Raw genomic sequence first — 27,071 nt, 5'->3', positions numbered from 1 at the left:
AGTGGGCAAATGACTTGTAAGTACATATATCACGGGGAAATATCACTGTGTTAATAGCTTATTAAGTCAAGGTTATTGGTGTTGTTTAGTGCTTTTTTCTTTCATAATATCCCACCTAGAACATAACTTAACCCTTTAACTGACATCTCTGCTGTACAGCTTAATATGATAGTGATGGACACACTTCCTTTGCATGTGAGAAATGCGGTGTTGCCTTGCATATTGAGTGCTTCAAATTTCATGCAAACCACTAAAACTCTACCCAAGAGAGATAGAAAAGGGGAGTGGGGAGGACACATATGACATAACTTCCTATTCCGAATGTCTTTTGAAAGAAATTGTCTGTATGCACTGTTATTTATATATTTATTTATTTGTTATATGTGACCCTGGACCTCAAAACCAGTCATAAGGGTCCATTTTTTTTTTTTTTTTTTTAATTGAGATTTATACATCATCTGAATGCTGAATAAATAATCTTTCCATTGATGTAGTTGTTAGGATAGGACAATATTTGGCCGAGATACAACTATTTGAAAATCTGGAATCTAAAGGTGCAAAAATATTGAGAAAATCGCCTTTAAAGTTGTCCAAATGAAGTCCTTAGCAATGCATATCCACTCACAAAAATACATTTTTGATATATTTATGGTAGGAAATTTACAAAATATCTTCATGGAACATGATCTTTCCTAATGATTTTGGGAATAAAAGAAAAATCGATAATTTTGACCCATACAATGTATTGTTGGCTATTGCTACAAATATACCCATGCGACTTAGAACTAGTCTTGTGGTCCAGGGTCACATATAGATGTAAAATTTTCTTCATTGTATTTATTTTTATTTATTTATTTTCATTTAACTTTTTGATTCACAATGCTCTGTTGGGGCAACTTAATGTGCTGCACTTTGTTCTGCACTGTGTTCCGCCACTTTAAAACAAATGGATTTGTTGTGTTTTCATATTCAAGAGATTATAAGCTAGATGCAGCTTTTTTGGGTTTGCATCAAACGTTCGTCGACTTTTATGCTTAATAAGTGTGTTTATGAATAGAGATTGATCTGTTGAAAGCAGTTATTTTGAGTTAGATGCCAAATGTTCTCCTCCTATTCAAATTTGACATTGAAGGGATGCATACAACATATTTGCCCACCAGCAACTATAGTTGCCGCACATTCAAATACAATTTTTAAGAAAAAAAAAAAGCTGGGGAAAATAAATGCAGAACATGTTCACATGGGACACTATTAACACAACTATATGCATGAAACCATTTTGAAAAATTTGGGCACAAATGGGTTAATTTTCACAAGATTTTTTAGACTGTATAATTCTTAAATAGCCTACTACAAACGGGGAGACTCTAAAAAAAAAAAAAAAAAAAAAATGTAGGCTATTTTCTTCATAGTTCCCATATTTATTGGATATACAAATGGCAAGTTTAAAACAAAAATCTTTTTCTCACTAACTGTTTTATAATTCGCTCTGGCTCTGCTGTGAGCAGGAACTGACGTCAAACGTTTGCGACAAATGAAGTTGCTACTATTTTGAAACCTTACCCCCTACACGAAGAAGTTCGGTTTAATCAGATCGGTTCTTTTTTTGCTGCTTGATGTCATAAAAAATGTAGATATTGCGCATAGTTATCAAAATGTCGCCAGAGCTCGAAAAGTTCCCGAGAAACGTGTTGGTGTGCGAGAAATCAAACTTCTTGAATGAAAAGTCTCGGCATGACATCCACGTGTCGAAGCACAACTTTAATTACAAGGTGAGTTTAATCATTAAACATTTGCTCAACATATTTATTTTACAACTCTGCAGGGTCGCGATAGTTTCAGACGGAAATGTTCCGCTTTCTCTTGACTGTCTCCACAGATCTCAGTGCTGATACCTGAATGTGGAATCCTCCCTGCAAACATCACCAGTGTGATCAACAGCTTCAGCCCTTATTATTTAGTGCGGAATCTGCCAGTTTATGAACTACTGGAAGAAACATTCCTTGAGTCACTTGTAAAGAAAGGTAGGAGGGAAAATGTGCGAATGTCCATCTCTAGTCCATTTTTTTGGAATTGAACTAGATATTTAGTTTTTTTTTTACTCTTTACACAGGAAACTTCTATGCGGTCTCTTACAGCACCAAAATTGATGAAGATAATTCCATTGCACTTCTTTCCAGCGGTAAGCAAGATAATTACACACATTAGCATATGGTTTAGTGTATTTTAATGACTCCATAAAATAAGTGAATCTCATCATTCTCGACATTTTGATTCACGATTCATTTTGATTCCAGAAGTAATGTATTCCAGAATTTATTGAAATGTTTTTAAATAAATCAAGTTATTGTGAGAGAAAAAAAATCAGTTTCATCTAGAATTTTTTTTTCTTCCATTTTTTTTTATTATCAATAATAACTTATTACATAGTTTTGTTTTTCCCAGGTCAGTTAATTTTGTCTTTAGATAAAGACACATATGAACAGCTTGGCTTGGAGGGACGACCATCTCAGTACAATCACAAAAAGGCCATGAGATTTGGTAAATGTCTTTATTCTCAGTAGCATGAAATGAAGGTGTTTTAATCTTTGAACAAAAATAATATTCAGTAAATATTATTACAATTATAAAATGTCTTTATTTTGCAGTCGTGACTCTGGACCTCACAGACAAAAGCTTGACTCCAGGCACCAAACGATACCAACGGGTTCTGTCAAGTATAAAAGACAGACTACCACTCAGATATGACTTTCTGTTTACTAAATGCAACACAGGTTTGTAGCAAGTAATCCATCATTACCATTACTGACCTTAAACAAATTTCTCAATTGCTTTAGCCTTTTGTATTTTTGACTTTTTCAGGTGCAGATGAAGATAAGACTCTTTGCAAGCTGTTGTCCCAGTACTCATACGAAGAGCACAAGCCTGCTTTTACCCATCACACCCTGAAAAATATACCATGTCCCACACTTTACCCATCAGATATACAGGGAAAGACACTGTCATGTGACCCACATCACTTTCTGGAGTGGCTTGGAGCAGTTAACCTGGACATCAGTTGGTGAGTGAAGGCCAGTCACTATATCATGCTGTGCTCTTGTGTGATTGTGATTTGTTAAATCTGTAAATAGGCTCCATATATTGTACAATGACTACTTAAAGACTTGGGCACAAATAGACGACAATGAAATTACTATGACATTTTGCTTCACAAAATTTAAAGGAGGTCAAGGTGTTTTGACTACATTTCTCAATTTGTGTATGTTTTCAGTGAAAATGCTGCAGACAGTTTCCTGTCGACATATGTGTGTCCAGAGCCCAAGAGCTATGTCAGTCAAGCCTTGCTGTGCACTGTTACTGGCTTTATTTCACCTGAGAATGTGTTTGTGTTGTTGCAAGAACTCAGGTAAGACCCCAACATTACCGTCACAAACTATATTTAAACATAATATGCAGAGACAACTACAAGTAAGCCATTTGTAGGATAATGTCCACATAAACTCTGTGACACGATCAAAACATAGAATTTGAGTCATTATTTTAATAATTAAAAAAAAGTATGCTTAATTATATTGGATGTGTACAGAGACCTTGAGCTTGGGAAAGGTACTTTATGAACGTAACTATTATAATTATTAATTGTACTTATGTTGGTCAAAAAAGTACTATAAAGTGATTTGCAATTAAGTGTCTGAAAACATTCAGTTTGCACTTATAGTATAATATTTCCATAAGTATTTAAACAGATGCTTGTGGTGTATATTTGAAACTTACAAGCTGTTTTTCCTCACTACGTTGGATTATCCAGGCAGTATTTCAATGAACCGAAGTTTACACCATGGATTTCCCTCACTGTGCATGGATTTATGGATAGTCCTGTGTCATGGGGAGCCACAGAACATGGATTCTTCAAAGGTGGTGAAAACTTCTACAATTTTGTTTGCTTCAAGAATCAGGACTACTGGTTACACATGGCTGTCGGTGCTCAAGATGGCTGCCCACCATGAAACAATGGACATTTGACACTTGAGGATGTGAGACATGTTGTGTTAAAATGTAAAATACAAACGTAAATGTATGATGTTGGTTTTTATTCAAATTAAATTATAAAAGCACAAGAGTGGGTAAAAACACTTATATTTGGACCAGTCATTTTCACAGCTGTTACATGTTCTAAAACCTAAAAAAAAATCTTTACAGATTGTACAATTTATAGCACTTAGTATATCAACTATAAGAAATAAGCCTTGCCATTATATAATCTAATTTTGACCAGCATTTGAAACTAAAGGCAGATCACATATGTACAGCTATGCTGAAATTCAGAAAATGAGGATAATATATCATTTTGTCAGTGAAGTGACTGGAACAAAGCAATTTTTCCATCGGGTATAGAGTCAGCAATGTTTTACATCAAACTGCAACACCCTATATACAGAATTCAAATCTGCAAAGATGTCAATAATAGAGAGCGGGCTGAGCTGAAATGTGTCATTTACAAAAAAACAAAAAATTCTAAATTTAACACATTTTAGAGATTACCGCAAAGCTGCTTTGAGAAAATTAGGATTTGTTTCTGGTTTTTGTGTTGTAGGGTTATTGACAGATAATGAATGTTAATTATCTCAGATCAAACAAATGTTTCATTGACATCAGTTTACATGACATCACATACAAGTTAAAATATATAAGACATTATTAATGTCACAATGCACTTCATAGTCAAATATAACCTGCCACATTGTTTTGGAAAAAAAATAAAATAACTGAACAAAAGCATTCAATAAGTATAATAGTAAGAATGAAAACAATTCTTTTTTCACAATCATAAATATAATTCCATAAACAAGAATTAATTTTACAAAATCTTTTGGAAAAGGGAAAAACGTACACAGCCATCTGTTATTCCATGTTATGGAACCACTTCAGCAAAATCTATCTATGGTCAATAAATACTGAATAAAATTAACAACATAATATAATTTACAAATTTTATTGCTGGGGCTGAGCTGATTAATTACTGAACTGAATTTTGCTTTCCTGTAAAGTATCGAGTCAGACCAATTTCAAGGAGCAGAACATTAGGAAATAATCAGTGCATAGATATCTGTACCAGAAACATGATGTAGATGATGCAGATTTTCAAAATGAGTAAGAATAAACCAGATTTGTTTGTTGCTAAAAATCATATTATGGATTTTGAGAGGTAGAACTTTAGAACTGGGGAACAAAAATATTTCTGCAGGTATCTTTTTGCAAAGTCACATTAAGCAATTTACGTGTACGGTTTCATAACCCATTTTCCTAAACCTACTCCATCCCCACCCAAATTATAAAAAAAAAACTGAAAACTGCCATTACATTTAATAATAGTGCATACTAGCTAGTAACTAAGATGTTTGGGTGGATTTCAGTAGGATATTCCCTTAGAGATGGTTGTTAAATCTCCAGGGTTCTTCTGATGATACAGCAGTCCAGTCTGTTTGAACCAGCAGAAAAAAAGGATGCAGATTTAAATGGCCAGCACCCTTTATTGACTCATGAGGAACGTTCCTCATTCAGTTTCATAATGTCATAAGTTATTAAATTAGAAATATTGTGTCAACAACATTTACATCAAAATTATTTGGTGGTATAAATGTTATTCCAAAGCAAACAGTTTGTATGCCGAAAACATACAAACAAAAATTAAGCTGAAAACTTTTAAAATTAAGCCAGCAAAACATACAAATGTTAACTTTGATACAAATAACTATTAATTCCTACTAAGCCTGCGCCTTGCAAATCCACAAGTATTCATTTTGTTCACTTGATGATCGTTATTACATAATCAGAAATTCAATGTGCTTTTCTTTTAATGCATTAGTAGCTTTCAAGTCAAGATGATGCTGTAACAGAACTAATGCTAAATTCCTAAGCACTGGTGTCATTTTCATTGCCGTCAATGTCTGCTCTTCTTGATAGAACTATGCATTCATAAAAATGACTACAAAAGGCTGACCGATGTAAATGCCTGCAAGATTTGCCTGAATATTCAAGGTGAACAAGGCTTGAGATGTCTTCTAATCGATGTAATAAAAGTACCAACTAAAGAAAAGCCTGCTGCTGACTAAAGACTTGATTCTAATTGCAATCTGTTAGTTTAGCAGTAACCAAACTGAGAAAAGCACAAAATTCAACTCATTCAAGTCTCATACATCACTTTCTTAAATTACACTGACATTACTCATCTTTTCTCAATCAGTCTGCATAGGAGGCGTGTCGAAAAATAGCCCAAAACCATATTACCTCTATGACAAAGCAATTCAGGACTTTAGTCCTGATCAAAAAGATTGAGCTGAAGGATGACAGGAATTTACATGTATCAAGGCATTTTGTCCTTCTGCACAGTGCCTAGAGAAAGATGTGCAAGATTTATCACAAACTTTGCATTAAAGTCATTATCAAGTGTAGCAGAATGAGATGCTGCTTTCTGCAGTCGGATGAAAAGCAAATACGTCCTGGACGAAGATGAAGTTGCGGGTTAGACCACGCCAGTCTTCCTCTGTTCTGGAGTTCCATCAAAATCCTACTTAAAAAGTAACTACTGACAAACCTTGTCTAGATAACATCAGGCACTTGAGGATGGAGGTTTTTGACACCCGTAGGACATTTAATCGACTTAGAATTCATCTATTTTCTTCTGGAGATATTTGAGTATGGAGTCCATGCCCTGAGGAGAGCCCCAGACCCTCTTAAGTGCCTCACATTCCCTCTCGTTGGCCTGCTCCAGGGCGGCCCGGTTAATGTTCCTCACCAGTGCTTTGGACTCACGCAGAACCTTCAGTGTTTCCGGCAGCATCACCATGACAAAATAACATGAGGGGAACAAAATAAGGAAGAAAAGGAAAAGAAAGCACATGACTTATGGATGTGGATGCATTGTGAATTTGTAAAGAAATCCACTGTTATCGCAACTGCATTTGAACAAAAAATACATAAGTGTTCCTTGTGTACTAATGATGTACTAATGATTCAAAATCCTCACACTTCTATAAAAAAAAAAAAAAAAAGGTTTTAACAGCGAAGAAATCACAGTTGAGGATAAAACGTATTTCCAATTTATTCTAGAAAGACTATGAAGATCAAATGTACATGATTAAAAAAAACAACAACAAAACAACAATATGAAAGGTTGAAGGGAATATGTGAATGTATGCTTTGAGAAAATGTGACAGGAAAAAAAAAACAAATGAAAAGATGACTTACAACTGAATTACAAGATACTAGCTCCTTAATGCGAACCATGACTTCCTGTGTGAAGGTCCCTGGCCACAGAACTTGGGACACGAGTCCTTTGGCACAAGCCTCCTGAGCAGTCAACTTCCTCCCGCTCAGTAGCATTTCATTAGCCTACAGTGACAGGAAAGGGAAAAAGAAATCAGAATGAAGAGGCAATGAGAAAATGCACCTGTGTTACCTCTTTTTTGTCCAATATTACTGACGCTCTTCCTCATTTATTAGTGTTTTATTAGACATTTCAAACCTATTTTCTTATGTTTAAAATTGTGATATTGTGTGATATTCCTTAAAAATGTCTTATAAAGTGTATTATTATTGTTGTTATTACTTTGAGAAGTACATTCTACTGCACAATGTTGATATATTGAGTTTCTGTGAATCTGACTATTTTAATAATGAAATGGTGAAATGCTGGTTTAGAGACTCTCAGAGCATGCAGCTCTGGAAATTCATGTTCATGTGGAGTGTCCTCTTTTAGTGAGACGGCAGACACTGAAAACAGTGCGTCACACGTGCTTGAGTATGTGTAGTGGATGAACTGGAAGTGGAAATCACATGTAAATCTACATGTAAATTGCCAATATGAATGTGTGATTATTTGTCATGCCAAGAAAGCACATTAAAACTAAAACAAAAAAGAAGGTAAATATACAGAACCAAAAGGATGATGGGTCAGCAGAAAACCTAATAAAAGTTAAATAAAATAAATAAATAAAAATAAATCTGAAAAATTATTTACTTAATGTTAACACTTACTATTCTCCTCACACAGAATAAATGTGTTTTTATGATAGATAGATAGATAGATAGATAGATCGATCTATGTGGCTAAAAGTGATGTCCGGCCAAGGAAAATTTACATCTTTACACTTTATTTAAATATTAAAAATTTTATAATGATTTTGTAATCGTATTGCATAGCTGTGCTTGGAAGTCAGTTTTTATATTTGTGGTAATAACACAATGAAACATGCCAAATTCTGCAGACAAAATCTTTGGCCAGGTTGTCCTACAAAGAAATTATGAACACATGCAAAAACATTACTGATTATGTTGTAGTCAATACACACTTTTTCCTGTGAGCTTTTTGTTTCTCTATGCATTTTGTTATTTGCATAGTAAAATAAAACCTGTAGCTGTAGTTTGCCTTTTTTTTGCCAAATAATTTTGTCAGATAAACACTTTAACCAAGTTTAGATTTTGTTCTTCCCTCATATATTTAAGATATTTAAAAAAAATATAAAATATTTTCCATTAAACACAAACATCCACTCCATCACTATTGGCCACTATTGTGAGTAGACACACACACACAGACATATATAAAGAGTTAAATGAGTCTTTCAAGTCTTTCATTAAGACCCACACTATCGACGTACTGACCGAAGCTACTCCCATGATGAGAGGGAATGTTACAGAGGAGCAGGCATCTGGAGTTTGACCAAAGATTGTGTAAGGAGTCTGGAACCAAGCTTTCTCATTGGCCCAGATTACATCACACAGGGGCAAGATAGATGCTCCAAGCCCAATAGCAGGTCCATTCACAGCGGCAATGATGGGCTTCTTGAACTGGATGAATGTGTTGACGAAAGTCCTGAAGACAACAGAAAACACATTGGCTTATCTATAGCTACTATATAAAACATTCACCGAAATAAGATAAAATACCTGTTAAAATATTTATATTCTCATAATTTTTACCTGATTGTCTCCGCCATTTTGATGCTTTCTTTTTTCCTATCATCCGTGAGCCGCCTAATAAAGTAGATGAAGTCAAGACCAAAGCAGAATACGTTTCCCACAGCGCTCAGTAGAACTAGTTTACTGTCATCAGCTGCAGCTGTGGCCATGGCACTCTGAACCTCCTTCATTACCTGAAAACCATTTGAGTAAAGTTTTATCTCTTACAGTATGAGTAATTTCATATGATAAAATCCTAGTTACACCATGTCAACGTCAGAATGTGGCTAGGTGTGTCAAAACAGTCACTTTCATCATAAGCACCCTTCTGCTAGACAATCTGGAAAGTACCCTATCCGTTTTCTATACGTATGGTGTCAGATTTTTTTATTTTTACTGTCATACCACCCATTTCTAATTCAGAGGATGAGGTAGTGGATGATAAAAAGCAATGAGTTAAATGTCAGGATACTTAAAAATAGTCAAATTAACACAGGTTATTTATTACATGCAACTTTAATATATCATGCGATATAATTGGACTCACATCAGGATTCAGTGAGTTGTTCTCAGAGGTCTTTGTAGAAAACAGAATGTGTGTAAAGCCATCTTGTTTCTTAACTACAATGTCCCTGTAGCGGTAAGCACTCTCAGTTTGACGAACACTGAAGCGCAGGCGTTTGTCGAAAGTCGCACGGTCCTCAAAGCGCCTTTTGCCTGTCAGCCCTGAGCCGCCCATCACTCCTGCAGCACCACTCTGAGTAATGGCTGTTCCGTTTGCTGACGAGGCCTCCATGAGGGTTGTCACACCTATGAAACAACAACAAAAGCAAAAATGAATGAATAAAATATTTAATTTTTATATAGTTATAATCATATAAATAAATCATAAAATTTTTTTTTAAAAATGCAACTTTATATTATCAATTTGATATATATGAATCTACTTTTAAAAGTTTGTATTCAGCAAGGATGCATTAAATTGATCAAAAGCAACGGTAAAGACATTTGTAATGTTTCAAAAGATTTCTAAAAATGCTGTTCTTTTGAACTTGGTTTCATCAAAGAATCCTGAAAAAATATGTATCACAGTTTCCACAAAAAATATTAAGCATCACATCTGTTTAAGGTTTCTTGATCAGCAAGTCAGCATATTAGAAGGATTTCTGAAGGATCATGTAACACTGAAGACCGGAGCAATGATTCTGAAAATTCAGCTTTGCCATTGCAGTAATGAATTACATTTAAAAAATATATTCAAATATCTATAATTTTAAATAATATTTCACAATATTACTGTTTTTACTGTATTTTGATCAAATAATTTTCAGTCTTGGTGAGCATAAGACTTCTTTCAAAATATTTTAAAAGTTTTACCGACCCCAAATACATGGTATGTCATCAGCATATGAAAAGGGCGTACAAGTATCAACACAAATTATTACAATCATTACCACTCAGACCTACTGTTATAATGTATTAAGTGCCATAAATATCAGGATGTGATCATTTTTTTCTGTTATACAAAGATCCCAACATGAGAGTAAAATCATTATCATCGTAGCAAAGTTAATTCAGATGGAAAATTAGCATCGTCATAAATGGACATCCAGCTTTTGAATCCACTCCAGGAGGTACCCTCAAAAATCACTTGAAGTTCTGTAGCAACACATTTGCTTTCATTTATCAAGTGCTTGTTTATTAGTGTTTATAGTTTGTTCCATGAATGGAAACACATCATACATTAAATTATACGAGTGCGACTGAAACAAATGAAATTAACGGCGCTTTCAGGACTGGAACTAAAACCCTCTTGCCTAAACCTCATAATAATGTAATGTTCTCAATGTAAGTTAAGAAGACTGTACCTTTCCCGTTTAATGTGCGGACAGCAGCTGGGGTAATGGGAATCTGTGGTGGCGGAAGGGCCATTTGCGTCCTGGGCCTTGTGCCCATACGAGCTCGCTCCTCTCCTGGTACACGCACAGCTCCGGTGGGTTTCTCCAGCAAGGCCACTTCAGGGGGCACAGCATCTGGCTCTTGGCCTCCCTGCTCCAGACTGTGTGCTGCCTCACTAGGAGACTCCTCAGTATCAGTGCGGCTGTTCATTGGGCTCTTTGGCACTAGGATTTTGATGCCAGTTTTTGTTAGGTCCATACTACGGCGCAGCGTACTCATAGTGGGTGCAGCTGTTGGCGCTGCTGTCGGGACCGTGTCAGTGACTGTGCCCGTGATGGCAGTGCTGCTGCCAGTGCTACTCATGCCAGCCGAACGCTTATTCTTCTGCTGCTGTGCGTCGCTGTTGTTTGGTGAGTGCTGTGCTGGCTGAAGCCGTTTTGTGGAGGGTGTGCTTGAGGTCTGTGGAGAAGTCTTCGCTGTGTTAGGACTCGCTGAGGGCTGCTGAGGCCTGCTGATCTGTTTGCGGGCGTTGATGTTAGTGTTGCCCCCGGCCATGCTGGGTGAGCTCCGTGTGGAGCGTATTAAAGTTCCGTCTTTCTGCTTCTCGCTGTGTTGCCGATTAAATTCATGGATAAACTCGACGCAGCTGGACAGGTGACTCTCCGGCTCCCAGGTGTCTCCCTCAAAGCCATAGCCTCTCCAGCGGACCAGGTACTCAGTCTTGCCCTTTTTGTTCTTACGTTTGCCAACTACTCTCTCCACCTACAGAGGGACATGCAGATAAAGTGAAATTTATGTTAAATAATAAAGTACTGGCAAGATTGAAAGACTAAAGAGTAGAAGTAAATGTTAGCTTGTTATGAAGGATATTGCACTTTCTATGAATACACTTTTTAACGCATTAGATCAGTGGTCGGGAGCCTATGGCTCGTGAGCCACACATTTGACAACGGCACAGAGAAGAAACTGTGGGCGGTCGTGCATGAGACCCCATTTGGCATGAGGGTGTGCACAGCATTTTTTGTAACTTTGTGCACTACTCTGCTTCTAAAGATGCATGACGTCAAGGTGATTCTGACCAAGCAGGTAAACAAATAGTAAACAAATTTAAGACCTCTTGAAATGATAATTAAGACTGTATACCATTTAAGACAGGGGTGTCCAATCTTGCTCCTGGAGGGAGTTCAGTTCCAACTAGGGCTGCTCGATTATGGCAAAAATCATAATCAAGATTATTTTGGTCTATATAATAAAATCACGATTATTTAACACAATTACTGGTGGGTGATCGTTAACCAGCCATTAACGATCGGCCCCTTAATGGACTGCGCAACTTCGCCACTTCCTGTGGAGTTTTTTTTCTGCGACTAATAACATTTTGGTTGACTAAGCCTCTTCTCGTTGACTATTAGGGGGCAGCCCTACTGCTTATAATCTTCACTGTATAAATTAAATAAAGATTAATCCTTATTAATGTTACAAAAGTTATTCAGTCAAGAGCAGTGAGTGATTTCTTTGTCTGTTGTTTGATTAACATTAAAAACAGAGACAGCAGCAGGAATATTATGGTGCTTTCACTTTAAGACATAATGGGCGGATTTAATATACTGAGTTGTCTTCTCTGTTACATTCATTTAAGACATATCCGGCTGTGCTTACTAGAATAGTCACTAAGACTGGCATGTTGACAATTTTTCAAAAAAGTGTCCATTTAAAGGCAAAAATACTCAAAAAAATTGAAATTTAGTATTCACACGCTGTCTGAAGCCTGGTTTATACACACCATGTCCGCAAGTGCATGAAGGTGTGTGCGGCAAAAATGATGTCATCGCAGTGTGGGTGGTTGCAAACAAGACCCCATTTGAGGTGTGCACGGAATTTTTTGTAACTTTCCACGTGGCTCCGCTAATTTTGAATATTGAACTTATTTTTGGAATATTTTATGAAGCTGTACCAATTTATTGTAATTGCATGAACAAAAAACTTTTGTGTTCCACAGCAATCAATCAGTCATACAGATTTAAAACAATATGAGGGTGAGCAAATCCCTGATTACACCTGGTATTAAGATGAGTTTTGGTCGATCGGATCACAAGTAGATGAAGCAAACACATACCCGTTTGCACCTGGTGTTTCAATCTGTCTCTTTTGTCCACTTTTAACCACTTCTGTCCTGATTTCTTTGAGGGGAGGGTCTATGGGTGGTAAATGTATGTTTTTTTTTAGATCTTTTGAACTAATGGACAAAATAAGCTTGAGCAATTTACATATGAACACGCCTGGAGATGACGGAAAAACATACTGAGAGCATCATCTTTTGTTTCTGATAGCCGCAAGACCACACCAAAGTGCATGTTAGAAATCAAGAATGGTGAGAGAACATTGTGCTTGGTACATTTTTCGTCTTCAAACCACACTTGAGTCTTCAGCTGACAAAGTTTAAATCCTGTCTGGCTAGAGCGCTTCCCATAATGTTATGCATTAGGTCTTTTGTGGATGTTCGACCACATGAGCTTTTACACTACGAAAGCAATCTGGTCGAATGCGTTTTCGTCTACCTCTGAAAGTGGTCAAAGTGGACAAGCTCAAAATGTTTTAGACCCCGTTTACACCTGTATTTAGCTTCGTCCACTTGTGAACTGATCGACCAAAACGCATCTTAATACCAAATGATGCCTAAATGATGACAAGTGTCATTTTACAAGGCTGTCTCAGTCCAAGGCTATACTTCCTGTTATGTTGCTGATGATACTACAGTAATAGGAGTGATATGCAGTAAAAGTGAGACTATATGAGGGAATGAAGAGGAGCTTATAATTAGGGGGTGTCATGACAATAATCTGATTTTGAATGTCAACATGACAAGAGGACTCTTTGTGAATTTCAGGAGACCAAGAGAGTGTAACTCCTCAATCAACACCAACGGCACTGCAGTGTGTCAGCTGCATCACGTTCCTTGGCATGCAAATCTCAGCTGGCCTGGTTTGCTCTCACAACACTTGTAGCACTGAATAAGGCACAAAAACACCTATGCTTTCTAAAGGTCCCGATATACTCATGGCAAAGTATTTTTTCATTCTTCATTTAAGGGTAATACGAAGTTGTGAGAAATATGTGAGCAGCGATATACTGTTATCAAACATCTGACACCGCCCACACTGCTAGAGTGATGTTTAGATGAATATGTAAATATGTGCTGTGCACTTTCCTCTCAGTAACAAAATAAACACAACAAAAATGAGAAAACAGCAAGCACTTTTTTATAGAAAGCATAAGAAAAGCATCTGATCATAACAACATGGGTATGTTAGCACGAGCTAGAACGTATTAAATATTAAAAACAGTGTCAGTGCCTCATTTCATCAGAAGCACAACTCTTATTTTCTACTACAAAGCAGTAGGGCTGGGACAATATATTGACACATCACAATTCTTGGATCGATTCTGATATTTTCCAAACGCATCTGTTTCTAAAGCACACAGTGCCATCTGCTGTTAAACTAAGCTCAGAATCAATTCAAGAGACAATTGTGATACATACGGAAAATATCAGAATCAATCCAGAATTGATTCGTGAAATTTGAAAACTGGATTTGTGATGCATCGATGTATTGTCCCAGCTAGGGCTGGACGATTAAGTAATCGAAACCGAAATTCAGAACCTCTAACCAACATAATTTTCCCATGTCGTTATTTCGTTTTTTTTTTAATCCTGTTAATACTTTCCCCTTAAAAACATACTACCACGTGTGTAGTCACATGACTTTGCCCCGTCCAGTCAGCGACATGGAAGAAACACAGAGGCGAACTCAAACGGCGAGTCAACACACACAGACTTTCACTTGCGTCTTCACTAAACTTTGTCAATTGTATGTGTTTTAAGGCTTACCAGTTTGGACATTCAAGCAATTTTAGACCATCGGATGTGTATTATTATATAGAGCTACTGCGCTGATGCATCGTGGGACACGAACACTCATACAGACAGTATCTGCACATCACGTGAAGATCGTGCGCACAGAGAGGAGCGCAGAAACTTGTTGTCAATGCTGTGATTTATCACTAAAGTAGCTTAGAAACTCAACAGTTACAGCATATCTTTCTACTTTTGAAGTAACTACTTACAACCCACAGCTTCACAATTAATAGAGAGACGATATGACATTCACACACACAATCGCTTTCTCATTACTGCATTCAAATAAATGTAGGCTACGGGTACTGTGCTAATTTATCTGTATCTGATTTACAATAAGCAGAAATCTGTGTTAGGAACCATAGATAAAACAACTGCTGAAAGTGAGATGTTATGTCAGAGCACTTTTTCATTAGGAAAAAAAATGTTTTGCAGCTAGAGCAAACTTTTTTTTTTTGAGAGTTCGATTTGGCAAGCTGTTTTAAACTCCCAAAACGAACACAAAAACTTCATTTTGGCCTGATTTTGTTCAAAATGACATCACATCAGTTCGATCATAAAAGATTTTCGAACAGTTCAAACATTTTTTATTTTTGAGTGAACTATCAAAGCTTTTTCACTGCTGAACAACTTCTCAAAAGCTAACTACAACCAGTGCACTTTTTTTCCCATTGTGTACATCCACCGTTATTCAGACTATACTACACTAAAACACTAGAGTCAAATGATTTTCATGATGTTTAACAGTTAACGTTTCCAGAAAAAGAACAGTTACTGTGTACATATAACAACATACACAACAAGGGCCTTCTAATTAATGTGTCTAGTTATCCCAGAAGACAAACATTAATGCTACTGAACACAATGACATCTGAAAGAATTGTATGCTTTGAACTTTGTTGTAGCAGCTCGGGAGGGTCCTTTTCTATTCCATGATAATAGCCTTGGGCACAAAACGAGATCCATACAGATATGGTGTGGAAGAACTCGACTGGCTTGCAAAAAAAAAAAAAAAAAATCTAGTCCCATCTAATCCTTTTTGATCTGCTTTCTGCTTTGTAAATCTTGCCTACTGCTTGTAGTACCTGGACATGTTTCAATCAAATAACTAAACTACAATAAATGTATGATATCATAGACCACATGTGTCAAACTGCTTCTGGAAGGCCACTGTCCTGCAGACTGTAGATCCAACCAGCTCCGAAACACCTCCCTAGAAGTTTCTATTAATCCTAAAGACCTTGATTAGTTGGTTCAGCAGTGTTTAATTAGAGTTGGAGCTAAACTCTGCAGGACAGCGGCCCACCAGGAACTGACCTTGACACCCCTGTCATTGACACAAACACACCATTGAAACACAGCAAATGGTCATGAGGATGGACAAACAATGTATTTTAAAAAGCAAAGACTTACATACATAACACTATTGACTGAATGTCAAGATTTATTCAGGTTTTGGATATTTCTGGACAAAACATGTTCTTAACAATATTCTTCATGAGAACCATTTGGTTTACAGCAAGGGTGTCCAAACTCTGTCCTGGAGGGCCACTATCCTACAGAGTTTAGCTCCAACTTGCCTCAACAACACACCTGCCTGGAAGTTTCTAGAATGCCTAGTAAGACCTTGATTAGCTGTTTCAGGTGTGTTTAACTGGAGTTGAAGCTAAACTCTGCCCTAGGGATGCTCTGATAGATCAGCCGCAGATTGGTATCAGCCGATAATCACATTCTATGAATAAATTTGGCTAATCTCATGAACCGATCACAATTTGATGATTTGATGATGATGTAAAACAGTAAAAAGTTGCTGCCGACATGCATGTAAACAGTATACAGATGAGGCTTTTGCGGGCACGTTCTGCTTTGTAACTTTGTGAAACATTAGTAAACCATTGAAAATAATAGAAATGCATCTAGAAAATCATCTTTATTTAGAGCGGGTTGTCTTGATTCAAACTAGCCCACACACAATATAACATGAAGTGTAGATCTTGAGAAAATATTGAAATGCTGCTTGGCTAAAGCTATAGGACTTCCAGGAACATCATTTGAAAGTTCAACCAAACTGGATCTCAGGTATGGTGGGTAGGGACGATGTGTAGAGACCAATCAGACACCGTTTTACATCTGGATCAATCGCTCAGATCAAAGATCATCACTTATCAACCATGATCTTATTACATGTTACTTATTCTATGCAATTATAAATATTTTGTCATCATGTCAAGCATGAATAATAGACCTTATTTACCAGAGAAACAAGCGCGCCGCCATCTTTAGAATATTGTCTTTAAACTTTCGTTTTTGCGGTAGCTCTGTATATTTCTATGGCATCGCTGTTGAAGAATAATTAGCTGGTGAAGTGGATTTACCTGTTGTAGAGTTAATGAAAGTTATTATGAGCATTGTTATGTTTAAAGCAGATGTCTTAAATGTCAGTAGACCAGGAAGATTTTAAAATGAGCAGTTCTTTCATAAATACATAAGATCGCTGTGGAAATACAAGCCGGAAGTCAAAAGACAACGAGCGCAGCGCTGAAAAAGGGCGGGGCTACATAAGGTCTATAATAAATCAATAAATTGCTTCCATTTTTCTGGGGTTTTCTCAACAGTGTTGTAACAGTGTTGTATGCCACTTGAAATGACATGAAATCGTTAAAAGGCCTTTAAGCGGTCGTGTGATAGTCAACAGAGAGCCTTACATATCACTATATAAAGCTTGAATGATTGGGATCAGGATTGGTATCGGCCGATCATGATGACAAGAAAACGGTAGTCGGTACCGGCTGCAAAAATCCTGATCGGAGCATCCCTACTCTGCAGGACAGTGGCCCTCCAGGAGCAGGATTGGACACCCATGGTTTACAGTAGAGATCGACCGATATGGGTTTTTCTATAACCGATGCCGATGTTTAGAGGTCAGGGTCAGCCGATGGCCGATATGTGCTGCCGATTTTTAGGGCCGATATCTTGAAGTTTTCCCCTTCATTTGCATGCTAAAATGTCACACTAATAATAAGTGGATGCACAACATTTCTAAACTTAACATCATTTATTGAACACTGACTTGATTTACATAAAAGTTTTAGAGCATTTATCAAGCTGAATTTTTCAAGTTTGTTGGAACATAAATGTAAACTTAAATATACATTTAAATAAAATAAATACAACTTTATAAATAAAAATCAATTAAAAACTTTGTCATGTTGCACAGCCTTGTATGCAAGGACAGTGCTAAACTCTTAGTGATTTCTGACATTCTTGACGGTTAACGTTAGACAGGTTTAATGAGGATAATAACTGTGCGACATATATATATATATATTTGGTCATTGGTCGGAACACATCACTTTATTAGGCTGATGTCCATTTCGCATTACACAGTTGATGGAAACACGCAGATGCGCATATTCTTGCGCTGAATTTTCATTAATGCAAAGTTGGATGGAAACCCGGCTATTGTCTGCATCAAACCACGCTTCCGAACAAATGTCATACACTTCTGCGCAGTGGCGTAGCACAAATCCGCGGGGGTTCAACCAAGAAGGGGAGCCAATGGATATCACACGAGAAGCAACGTTCAAACTTTGCGGAAAAGTTATGCCGGTAAAAGCTTAACCTCGGTCAGTATTCAAAGTGAAAGTAAAAGTGACGGAGCTGCCTGACGCTGCATTAACGGAGCATTTTCTCTCAGAGACGAATTTCAACATAATATGCTGATAACGGTATATAACTGTCTTAATTTATTCCATTACTTCTCTTGTTGCCCGTACATATAGTAAAACAAATGAGAAGAATAGTATTTCGTGTTAAACAGCTTGTTTTTTTTTTTTTTTTTTTTTTTTTAAAGTTGGTGCTTGAAGTAGCCTAAAGCTGCTCTTAATTTTCATTTATGACTGCAGTGTTAGGAAATATTATAGACTGTTAATAATTTTAATTATAGGTCTAATTAATTGTATAATAGACCTAAAAAATGTTTAAAACGTTTACAAAGAGGAGCTGATAGCCTAATCTTTTATTATCCTCACAGCACGTCAGTTATGCGGTGATGCGCTGTGAAATTATTGCGGGGCAAATTTATTATAATATTAATTTAATAATAAAAGTAGCTTACCTAATAGTAATAATAATAGACTAGAAGAATGTAACAGGCTTACATTAATTGGAAATGCCAAATCCTCTTAATATTGACAATATTTGTCGGAGTAAGGTAGCCCTCAATCACGCTGCAGTGTTTGTCAGAGCTGCCGCCTTCTCCACCCCAAGCAGAGTGAAATTCTCCGACTCCGATACAGGAAAAATAAAACAGAACTTATAACATTGGGGCTAATATGTTAGCAAGCAAGCTGCTGGTAGTTTTGGACTACAGTCCTTAAAGGTAACTACAAGTAAGCGAACCTTCAACCAGCTGTAGCATTATGCCAGTTCCCGACGGTTCTATGCTATCCGTTGTTTCTTTCACTAAGTGAAGCAACACTTCATAGTTTACTAGTAATATATAGTAAATATATGGCCATAGGACTTTCAAATATCAGAATTTAAGCCTTAGGCTACCTTTATCTCCCAGTACTGTTGTTGAATCTTCCAAAAGTTTCAATTCACATGCGGCAGCAGCACATTCCACCGCACCAATAACACAGGGCTGCCCGCGGACGTGCCTGGCTTTAAATCGGCGCTACTAAACACGGATATCGGCCGATGCCGATATATTAAAAAAAGACAAATATCTGCCCGATATATCGGTCGACCTCTAGTTTACAGTGTAGAACAGCACAGCTCTGTTAAGGATTTGAATCAATACTGAATCACTTCCCAGTGCCATTCACACTACAGCATAAGAAACATCAAACTTGTTTCAAATGCCAAACAATGACTCAAATTCAATTTAAGTGAAAGTTTTATATTGCTTTAAGAAACACACAAAAGAATCTCCACTTATAACTATATAACTGAGCTTAAACAGAAGATTTATGTTGATTTAAGAAATCCCCCAATTTTTACTATTAATTTTGAGAGAAACTGTTTGTAATAATGTTGGATGTAAAGCAGTTACACTGCTGAGCGCTGCCACAGCTAAAAAGTCCCCAAAACTGCCCAAGGAATTCAGCGTAATGACAGAAACTGCTCTAGGGCTTTTACTTTTATCATCTTTTAATCATACTATGTCTTTTCAAGCATTATAGAAATACATTCCAAATATCCTGGCTTTATATTTATTTTATATTTAAAGTTCTTCTATACACCACCATGCAATTTCAATACAAGACTTGCCATTGTAAACACCAAAGCTTAATGATGTGTGCATAATAATGTCTCTAGTATTTTTTTTTTTTTTAAAGCTCTCACTGTATGTGCATACATATGATGAAGACAACCCTGTGAAGAGCTTATAAAATGTGTAACGCAGTCAAAACAGCTGCAAGAATCCCTCCGTCACACACAAACGAAGATCTGTTGTGAGGAGCCACGGTTCTGATGTCCTTTTTAGGACTGCATCTTGTGACATCATGTCCTGTTTTTGGTTCGTTTACATGTCTTTGGTCCATGTTGCATTCATTCAAACCGCACCAGAGTTTGCATCAGGCCATCTTTTCAGTGGTCTTGGTCCGCTTGTTTGGTGCGCACCAGGGTTTGGATGGTAGCATTCACACATTTAAATGAACCGCAATAACAGAGCAATTGCACCAGGGTTTGTTTTATTCACACCAAACATGCAAACAGTCAACTCACCCTCAGTTTTTGACAGATGTGATAATCTGACTGAAGGGTATTTCTGATTTTTGGGTAATTATAAAATGTGCTGGAGACGTTCGGAATGCTTTTTGTGTAGTTCATTATTTCAAGGCTTAAATAAATTACATGTTACTCAGAGACTGACATGTTTGTTTTGTCAAAAATTTTACATTCAGCTGTCGCAAATTCATTGACTTTTGAAAATCAAGTACATTTTTTATCATGAAAGGAGTGGTTTTCATGCACAGTTGTTTTATTGTCTCTTATAACAAAAAATCTTTTTTTTAAACCCATGAAAATGCAGATCCTGCTGTAAATAACAGTGAAAAAAAAAAACACTTTTTATTGATATTTATTGTTCCATTATTACCCCTAAGCAGATTTTGACTCCCTTGATCTCCCTTTTCTTCCTATCAGTCTGTAGTTCACATATTATGTTAATGTCACAAATGTACTGGGTAGCACTTGTTCCTGTTCCTCTTGTTCTCTTTACCACCAGAGTGGACATGTTTGTGATTTCTAGGGCTGCCCTCAACTAAAGATTTTTCTAGTAGACTAGTAGTTGTGTATTTAAGCGATTAGTCGACTAATCGCACGTGTATAATAAGCCATATAAATCATAATAATAAGCCTTTAATTGCCTATATATTATACATAGCCTAACCAGCGCTCAAGCGCACGCATAAAGCTTGCCACAGGGCACCGACAAAAGTCATGATTATGAATGTGTTGTGAAAAAACAACAAGGAGACTGTCTAAACATTTTAATAATTTATTGCTAATGTTTTCTGTGTTTTTGGCTGCAGAGATTAAGTCAACGATGCTGCCTCATCATCTCCGCAGTAGTGGATGTGCCTATATGCACATTTAATACAGATTGCATAATCTGAGAATATTTGTTTTCCTCTTGAATTGGTTGACAATCGCTTGACATTTCAAGATTTCTATAGAAATATTTCTCATGTTTGTGAGGCACATATATTTTGTTTTTGTTTTTTTTGACACGCTCAAGTTCACAGAGACAGACATTTTTTATTTTACTAAAGGCACAACGTTTTCTTGTTATTGTGAGTTTACACAAATAAAAGTAGACCCTTTACAGTTTTGAATGATGTATCTATATGGCCAAAAATTACAGAGTATTTTAAGTTGTTTCCGCTGTTATCAGGAAAAAATGCAAGTGATTGCAGCCAAGTAAAGTTGCTACTACTTACATGTTTCAAATGACAAGCCATATTTGAGGTCGATGGATGATAGGCGAATGTTTAGATTTTCCCGATATATTGTAATTACTACAAGGAACAGCTGTTAACAATCTGTCCCTCACGGACTGTGTGACTTCGCTAACCGACTAATAAAATTTTTGGTCGACTAAGCCTCTTCTAGTCGACTAACAATTAGTCGAAAATTAGGGGGAAGCTCTAGTGTTTTCTGTCCAAAATAATAGGACAGAACAGTGAACATCCACTGTGAGCATCCACGGTTCTGGTTCTGCATGCTTTCCTCTCAATTACACAAACACGCAACGAAAATGACAGCGGAGAAAAAACAGCAGTTAAGAAAGCATCTGATCATAGAAACGTGGGTATGTTTGCACAAGCTCTGCATTTCGGCACTCCAGTCAAGTCATGTCACTTTTATTTATATAGCACTTTATACAATAGATTGCTTAAAAGCAAGCAGCTTTACAGTATTAAACATGAAAAAACAGTATCAATGTCTCCAATTAGAATTACAACTTAATTTTCTAATATAAAGCTGCTCTCCAACATGTTAATGTTTTTACTCACCGACGTTCGATCTTGACAGATTGAACAGAAGAAATGGGAAGATTTCCATATCAAAAATGGAGCCTCAGCGCACACCTACTTATTACATCATCGCACGGATCAACGGTAGTTTGAAGATGTTTACCAGCCAGAGTGAACGTTTCTGGAAAGTTCACTTTGATAAGCGGTTTCGAAATCCCATTTTGTTTGCAATAATCTCCAAACGAACTTTATTTTGCCCTCATTTTGTTCGTAATGACATCATACTAGTTTCGTTCTTTGATTTCGGTTAAAGTATAGGGGCTTTCACACCGAATAGTTCTAGGAACTCAATTATAGGAACTAGCCACTAGGATAGTTCCCCGGGAACTAATTTCTCCCTCGGGCCATGTTCCTGGTTGCATTCGCACTGGCAATAGGAACTGTGAAGCGGCCGACAGTGGCGTCTTTAAAGCGTGGCATTTACAAACACTAAAAACCGGTGGATGGAGGATGCCGTGATCAGAGCTGCGTTTGTTGTGTGTCGTGAGCATCGTGATAACGAAGATGGAATGTAAACGCATAATTTATGCGACTGAAAGAGCAAAAAGTGAGGCAAAGAGATGAAATCTCCTATGACAACTTTCAGTATTACATATCATCGAGGCGGAGAAAAGAACACAACCCTGCAGACAACAGGTAAATGCCGTTATTGCTGTTTTCCATGTTCGTGAAGTAAATATGTTTACACAGCTTTTTAAAAATGCTGGGTGTCTGTGTTTGACATGCGTTTGACCAATCAATGTACGCTTACGTCACTGATGGTTCCTATAGTGCTGGTTTAGACCCTACTCTGAAGTAGGAGCTAATGTAGTTCCCCCAAAAGGAGTTCCTAGAACTAAAATCATTCCTAATTCCTGTGGTGTGAACACGCCAAAATCCGGGTACTTCAGCCAATAGTTCTAGGAACTATGAAAAGGTTCTAAAGCCCCTTATATCGGGAACTTTAAAAGGTTAGTTCACCCAAAAATGAAAATTCTGTTATTACTCACCCTCCTGTCATTCCACATCCATAAAGCCCGGGATACACTGCACGATTTTAGCAATCCTATAAAATCATTACTTTATCACGCTGTGCGACATGGATCTACTAAACCTGGGTACGACATGCATGTAGACTGTATGATGATGACACCTGTTGACTCGTAGGCTACAATGCAAGTTTATATAGAAGAATAAAACGTCATCAGCATGCGCTAGTGGTAAACAAAAAAAACATGTTGAATCACACTTTGGCAGTTGTAGTTTTTATGTATGCTGAAAAAAAGGAGGCGGCGAAAGAAGAAGGGAAAAGAGCTTGAGGTAAGCAGTTAAGTTTTAGCACCATGTCGCTTTGATTTCATGTCGCATTTTTATTGGCTGTTCAGCAGACGTAGGTCGTAGCAGCAAACACACTGTGCGTTGATCATGCTGAATTTCTGACACCATCAGAAAATGATCGTAGGCTATCTTTGGTCGCAAGACTGGGAAAACGGCCGTCTTTGAACCTCTCTCACTGTAGGACATAGTACCACCGATTAAGAGCCACGATCACAGAAATCGCCATGATTGTCTCACGATGGCAATCTTTCGTCTGGGACAGCCAAAAATCGTGCAGTGTATCTCGGGCTTAAGACCTTCGTTCATCTTCGGAACACAAATTAAGATCTTTTTGATGAAGTCTGAGAGGTTTCTGTCTCTTCATAGAGATCCAATGCAACTACCACTCCAAGGTCCAGAAAGGTAGGAAAAAGACACCTAGTCTGTACTGAAATGATAAAAATGTGACGCTTTGAGCGCTGTTGAACGGATTCATAAACACCTCTGATTGGCCACTGTGTTTACGGCTCATTGGATATATCTGTGATTGGCTTCAATGATTAACGCTGTAAAAACGTTGTAAATAGTCATCAATGAAGCTCTTCACCAAGCGCTTACACAGATACACACAGGAGCGTTTGAAAGCAGGCATCTATCGCGGACCAGTCCGTTGATAGACGCCTGCTTTCAAACACTCAACAGCGCTCAAAGCATCACATTTTTTCATTTCGGAGGCACGCATCTGACTGTTTCTATAGGAACCGGAGCTTCTAACGGCCGCTGCAGTGACGCAATGACTTTACCAATCAGCGATTGGCTCTTATTTATAAGGCGGGACTTATTCCGCCATATTGCGCGTTGCACTTTCTCCTATTCAAAACAATACAAGTGACGCGTCTTGTGTTATTCTATAGTCTTTGGTAATAAATGAAAGAATTTTCATTTTTGGGTGAACTAACCCTTTGATTTTTTACTGACCTTTATTTTCTTATATTTTATAATCTTGTAGTTATATTCTTTAGTGGAAATGCAGCAATTAAACACAATTTGTTAAAAAAAAATGAAGTTGAAATCACACTGACTTAACACTTCTATACAAGCACACTGTTAACAATCTTAGAATAATTACAGGATTAATATGCTATTGCTAAAAACTGAGAAAATGAATGGGATATTTACTTACAGAACATTTGCGTTCTATAAAACTCTATTCACTTGTATTGAACCCAGAAGATTCCTTTAATAGATAGGCTACGTAAAATGAAACATTTTTTCTGACTTTCTTGGGCTGTTGGAAATACTGGAAATAAGAAATGAAGATCTTGTTACCTCATCACTCATGAGGTTAAAATAAGGTATAGAACGGAAGAGTAGGTGGAACAGATTTAGATCAAATAAAATCCGGCACCATCCCTTTAGTTTTATGATACAGTACGAGGCAACATTTGGGGTGCAAATAAGTAAAAATAAACAATGCAATTTTACAGGTCTGTGCTGATCCAAGCCACAACCAAAAAGCACCTAAAGTTTGAAAAGACATGGAAATGAATCATGACTAACAGTTCTGGTATTGCCATCTGGATGGACAGTATTATGTAGGTGTTTAAAAATGGGGACATTATTCACACAGGTCTTTATAAACTGGTCAAACATGTTTGAATAGATCAGTTCTCTTCATTACCTACACCTTTGTATCTTCTTAACAGTTTTGTAAAGCCTTTGATCACATTGATGAATTTATCTCAATTAGCACATCAGTTCTAAACTTGCATGTAGCAGCTATATTCATTGGACCAGTTCTCAAAAGCTAGGAAAAACGTGGTGCAACTGTATTTGATGTGACTGAATACTTTAAGTATATTCATGCAGCATAAACATGCCATTTGTAATGATCATTAAAAAAATCTCCATCATAAAACCAGTTTAAAACCCAGATAACAGATCTATGGCTTAAAATAATGTCAGTCAGTCAGAATGTCAGTCCATCAAACAAGCCATATATAGACTTTCTTATGCGAAATGATACGCCATATTCGGCCTTTTTTTTTTTACTATTACTAATAATATCATCAACACCAAAACTTGAGAATGGTCTAATGGGAAAATGAAACCAAGCAAATGCGCTCATAACACACAACACTGCTGGATAGCTTAGTAGCCAGGCAGGTTGAAAGCTCTGCGAGCGAAGCTAAATTCACGGGTCCTGCTGGACAGAAGTCGAAACTAAGTTCCCGGTGAACACACCATAAAGGACCGAGTTCACTTTCAGCTGTCCTCCTGTGTCCATCACACCACACAGACCTCATGGTTAGCAGCTAGCTTGATGAAGTATCACTCTCCAAAGTGCCCTTCCTTCCCTCCCCCGCCTCATCCACTGCCTCCACCAGCATCTCTCCACACTAAACTCCACAAACTAACAACAAGGACAACACTGGCTCCACACTACTAGTTTAGTTTGCTAGCATGCAAACCCTACCGGCGTAGTTTTAACTAGTATTGGAGTAGGTAAGTTAGTTGTTAAGACTGTTTGCTAGTGCAGTCCACACGAGCCTTGGGACGCGTCGTATATGTGCAACTACACACAAATATAATCGATTAACTGCGTCTAAACAGACACGAACGGTAAAATCGCCGATATTCACCTCGTAGAGTTCCTCCGTGGCCATCATGTCACGATAATCTTCGACGTTGTGGCAATCCGTGAGGATTGTAGACACTTTTTTCCTCCAGTTGCAGTTGTCTTTTTTGGCCTCTCCTCCTTTTTCAGTTGGTCGGGTGAGATGTGCTTGACCCGCACCGAGGATCTCTTTGCTGTTTAGTTCTTGCACTCAACGTTTATCCAACAACATTATAGTTAGAATAAAGCGTTTCATTCCAGATTAAGTCCAAACGAGCACTTTTGTCGGTCCAGGCGGCGATTTTCGAGAGTGTTACCGTAAACTAGTCTGTAGGCAGTGCTGATTACGCGCTCGCCTGCTCTGTTCTGCCACACAGGAAGTCTCAATCGAACGCAGATTAGAGTCGAGATGAGTTTGCACTGCCTGCAACCCGTGATAGTGCTGTTTGACGACGGTCATCTGTGTTTTGCCAATCTTTATCGGTGTTGATTTTTGAGTGTAGGTCTAATGGAACATAACTGACGTGAGTCCGAAATAGTTTAAACAATAATCCATAGCTTTACGAGCCAGGTGAGTTTGGCTCATGACTCAGTCTAAAACATTTCCATGAATGCCATGTTCCTCGTGTGTCGTGTAGCCTACATGATTGTTTTTTAACGTGCGTTTTTACAGAATCAGAGTATTAAGAGTATTTTCTTCTCATTACTAGGCTTATCTGTTTAATAATAGAGATAGTAAAAATAGAATTATTAGTCTTTTAGCATTATGGACAGCCCAAATCAAGATGGTAATTGTTTTGCAGTTTAGATAATGTCAAAATAGACTTTAAAAGCT

At 37.3% G+C, this 27,071-nt stretch overlaps 2 protein-coding genes across 2 annotated transcripts; one reads left to right on the top strand and one right to left on the bottom strand.

Moving 5' to 3' along the window:
* Positions 1 to 1,153: 1,153 nt before the first annotated feature.
* On the top strand, positions 1,154 to 4,133 carry rpp40 (ribonuclease P/MRP 40 subunit). The gene is made up of 8 exons (XM_051867292.1): positions 1,154 to 1,772; positions 1,880 to 2,024; positions 2,114 to 2,182; positions 2,446 to 2,541; positions 2,649 to 2,774; positions 2,863 to 3,061; positions 3,272 to 3,406; positions 3,809 to 4,133. Exons 1-8 carry the CDS (start codon positions 1,656 to 1,658, stop codon positions 4,005 to 4,007), a joined length of 1,086 nt encoding a protein of 361 aa, XP_051723252.1. The 5' UTR covers positions 1,154 to 1,655; the 3' UTR covers positions 4,008 to 4,133.
* Positions 4,075 to 26,774, bottom strand: cdyl (chromodomain protein, Y-like). Its single transcript, XM_051867278.1, has 7 exons — positions 26,262 to 26,774; positions 10,830 to 11,622; positions 9,509 to 9,771; positions 8,983 to 9,155; positions 8,665 to 8,875; positions 7,249 to 7,392; positions 4,075 to 6,820 (listed from the first exon to the last, which is right to left on the bottom strand). The coding sequence occupies exons 1-7, from the start codon at positions 26,286 to 26,288 to the stop codon at positions 6,662 to 6,664; spliced, it is 1,770 nt and encodes a 589-aa protein (XP_051723238.1). The 5' UTR covers positions 26,289 to 26,774; the 3' UTR covers positions 4,075 to 6,661.
* Between the last annotated feature and the right edge of the window lie 297 nt (positions 26,775 to 27,071).

Source organism: Ctenopharyngodon idella, chromosome 2 (assembly GCF_019924925.1).
Source record: "Ctenopharyngodon idella isolate HZGC_01 chromosome 2, HZGC01, whole genome shotgun sequence".
NCBI lineage: Eukaryota > Metazoa > Chordata > Actinopteri > Cypriniformes > Xenocyprididae > Ctenopharyngodon > Ctenopharyngodon idella.
Note: the sequence above shows the minus strand (reverse complement) of the source record. Positions and strands in the feature narration are given on the sequence as shown.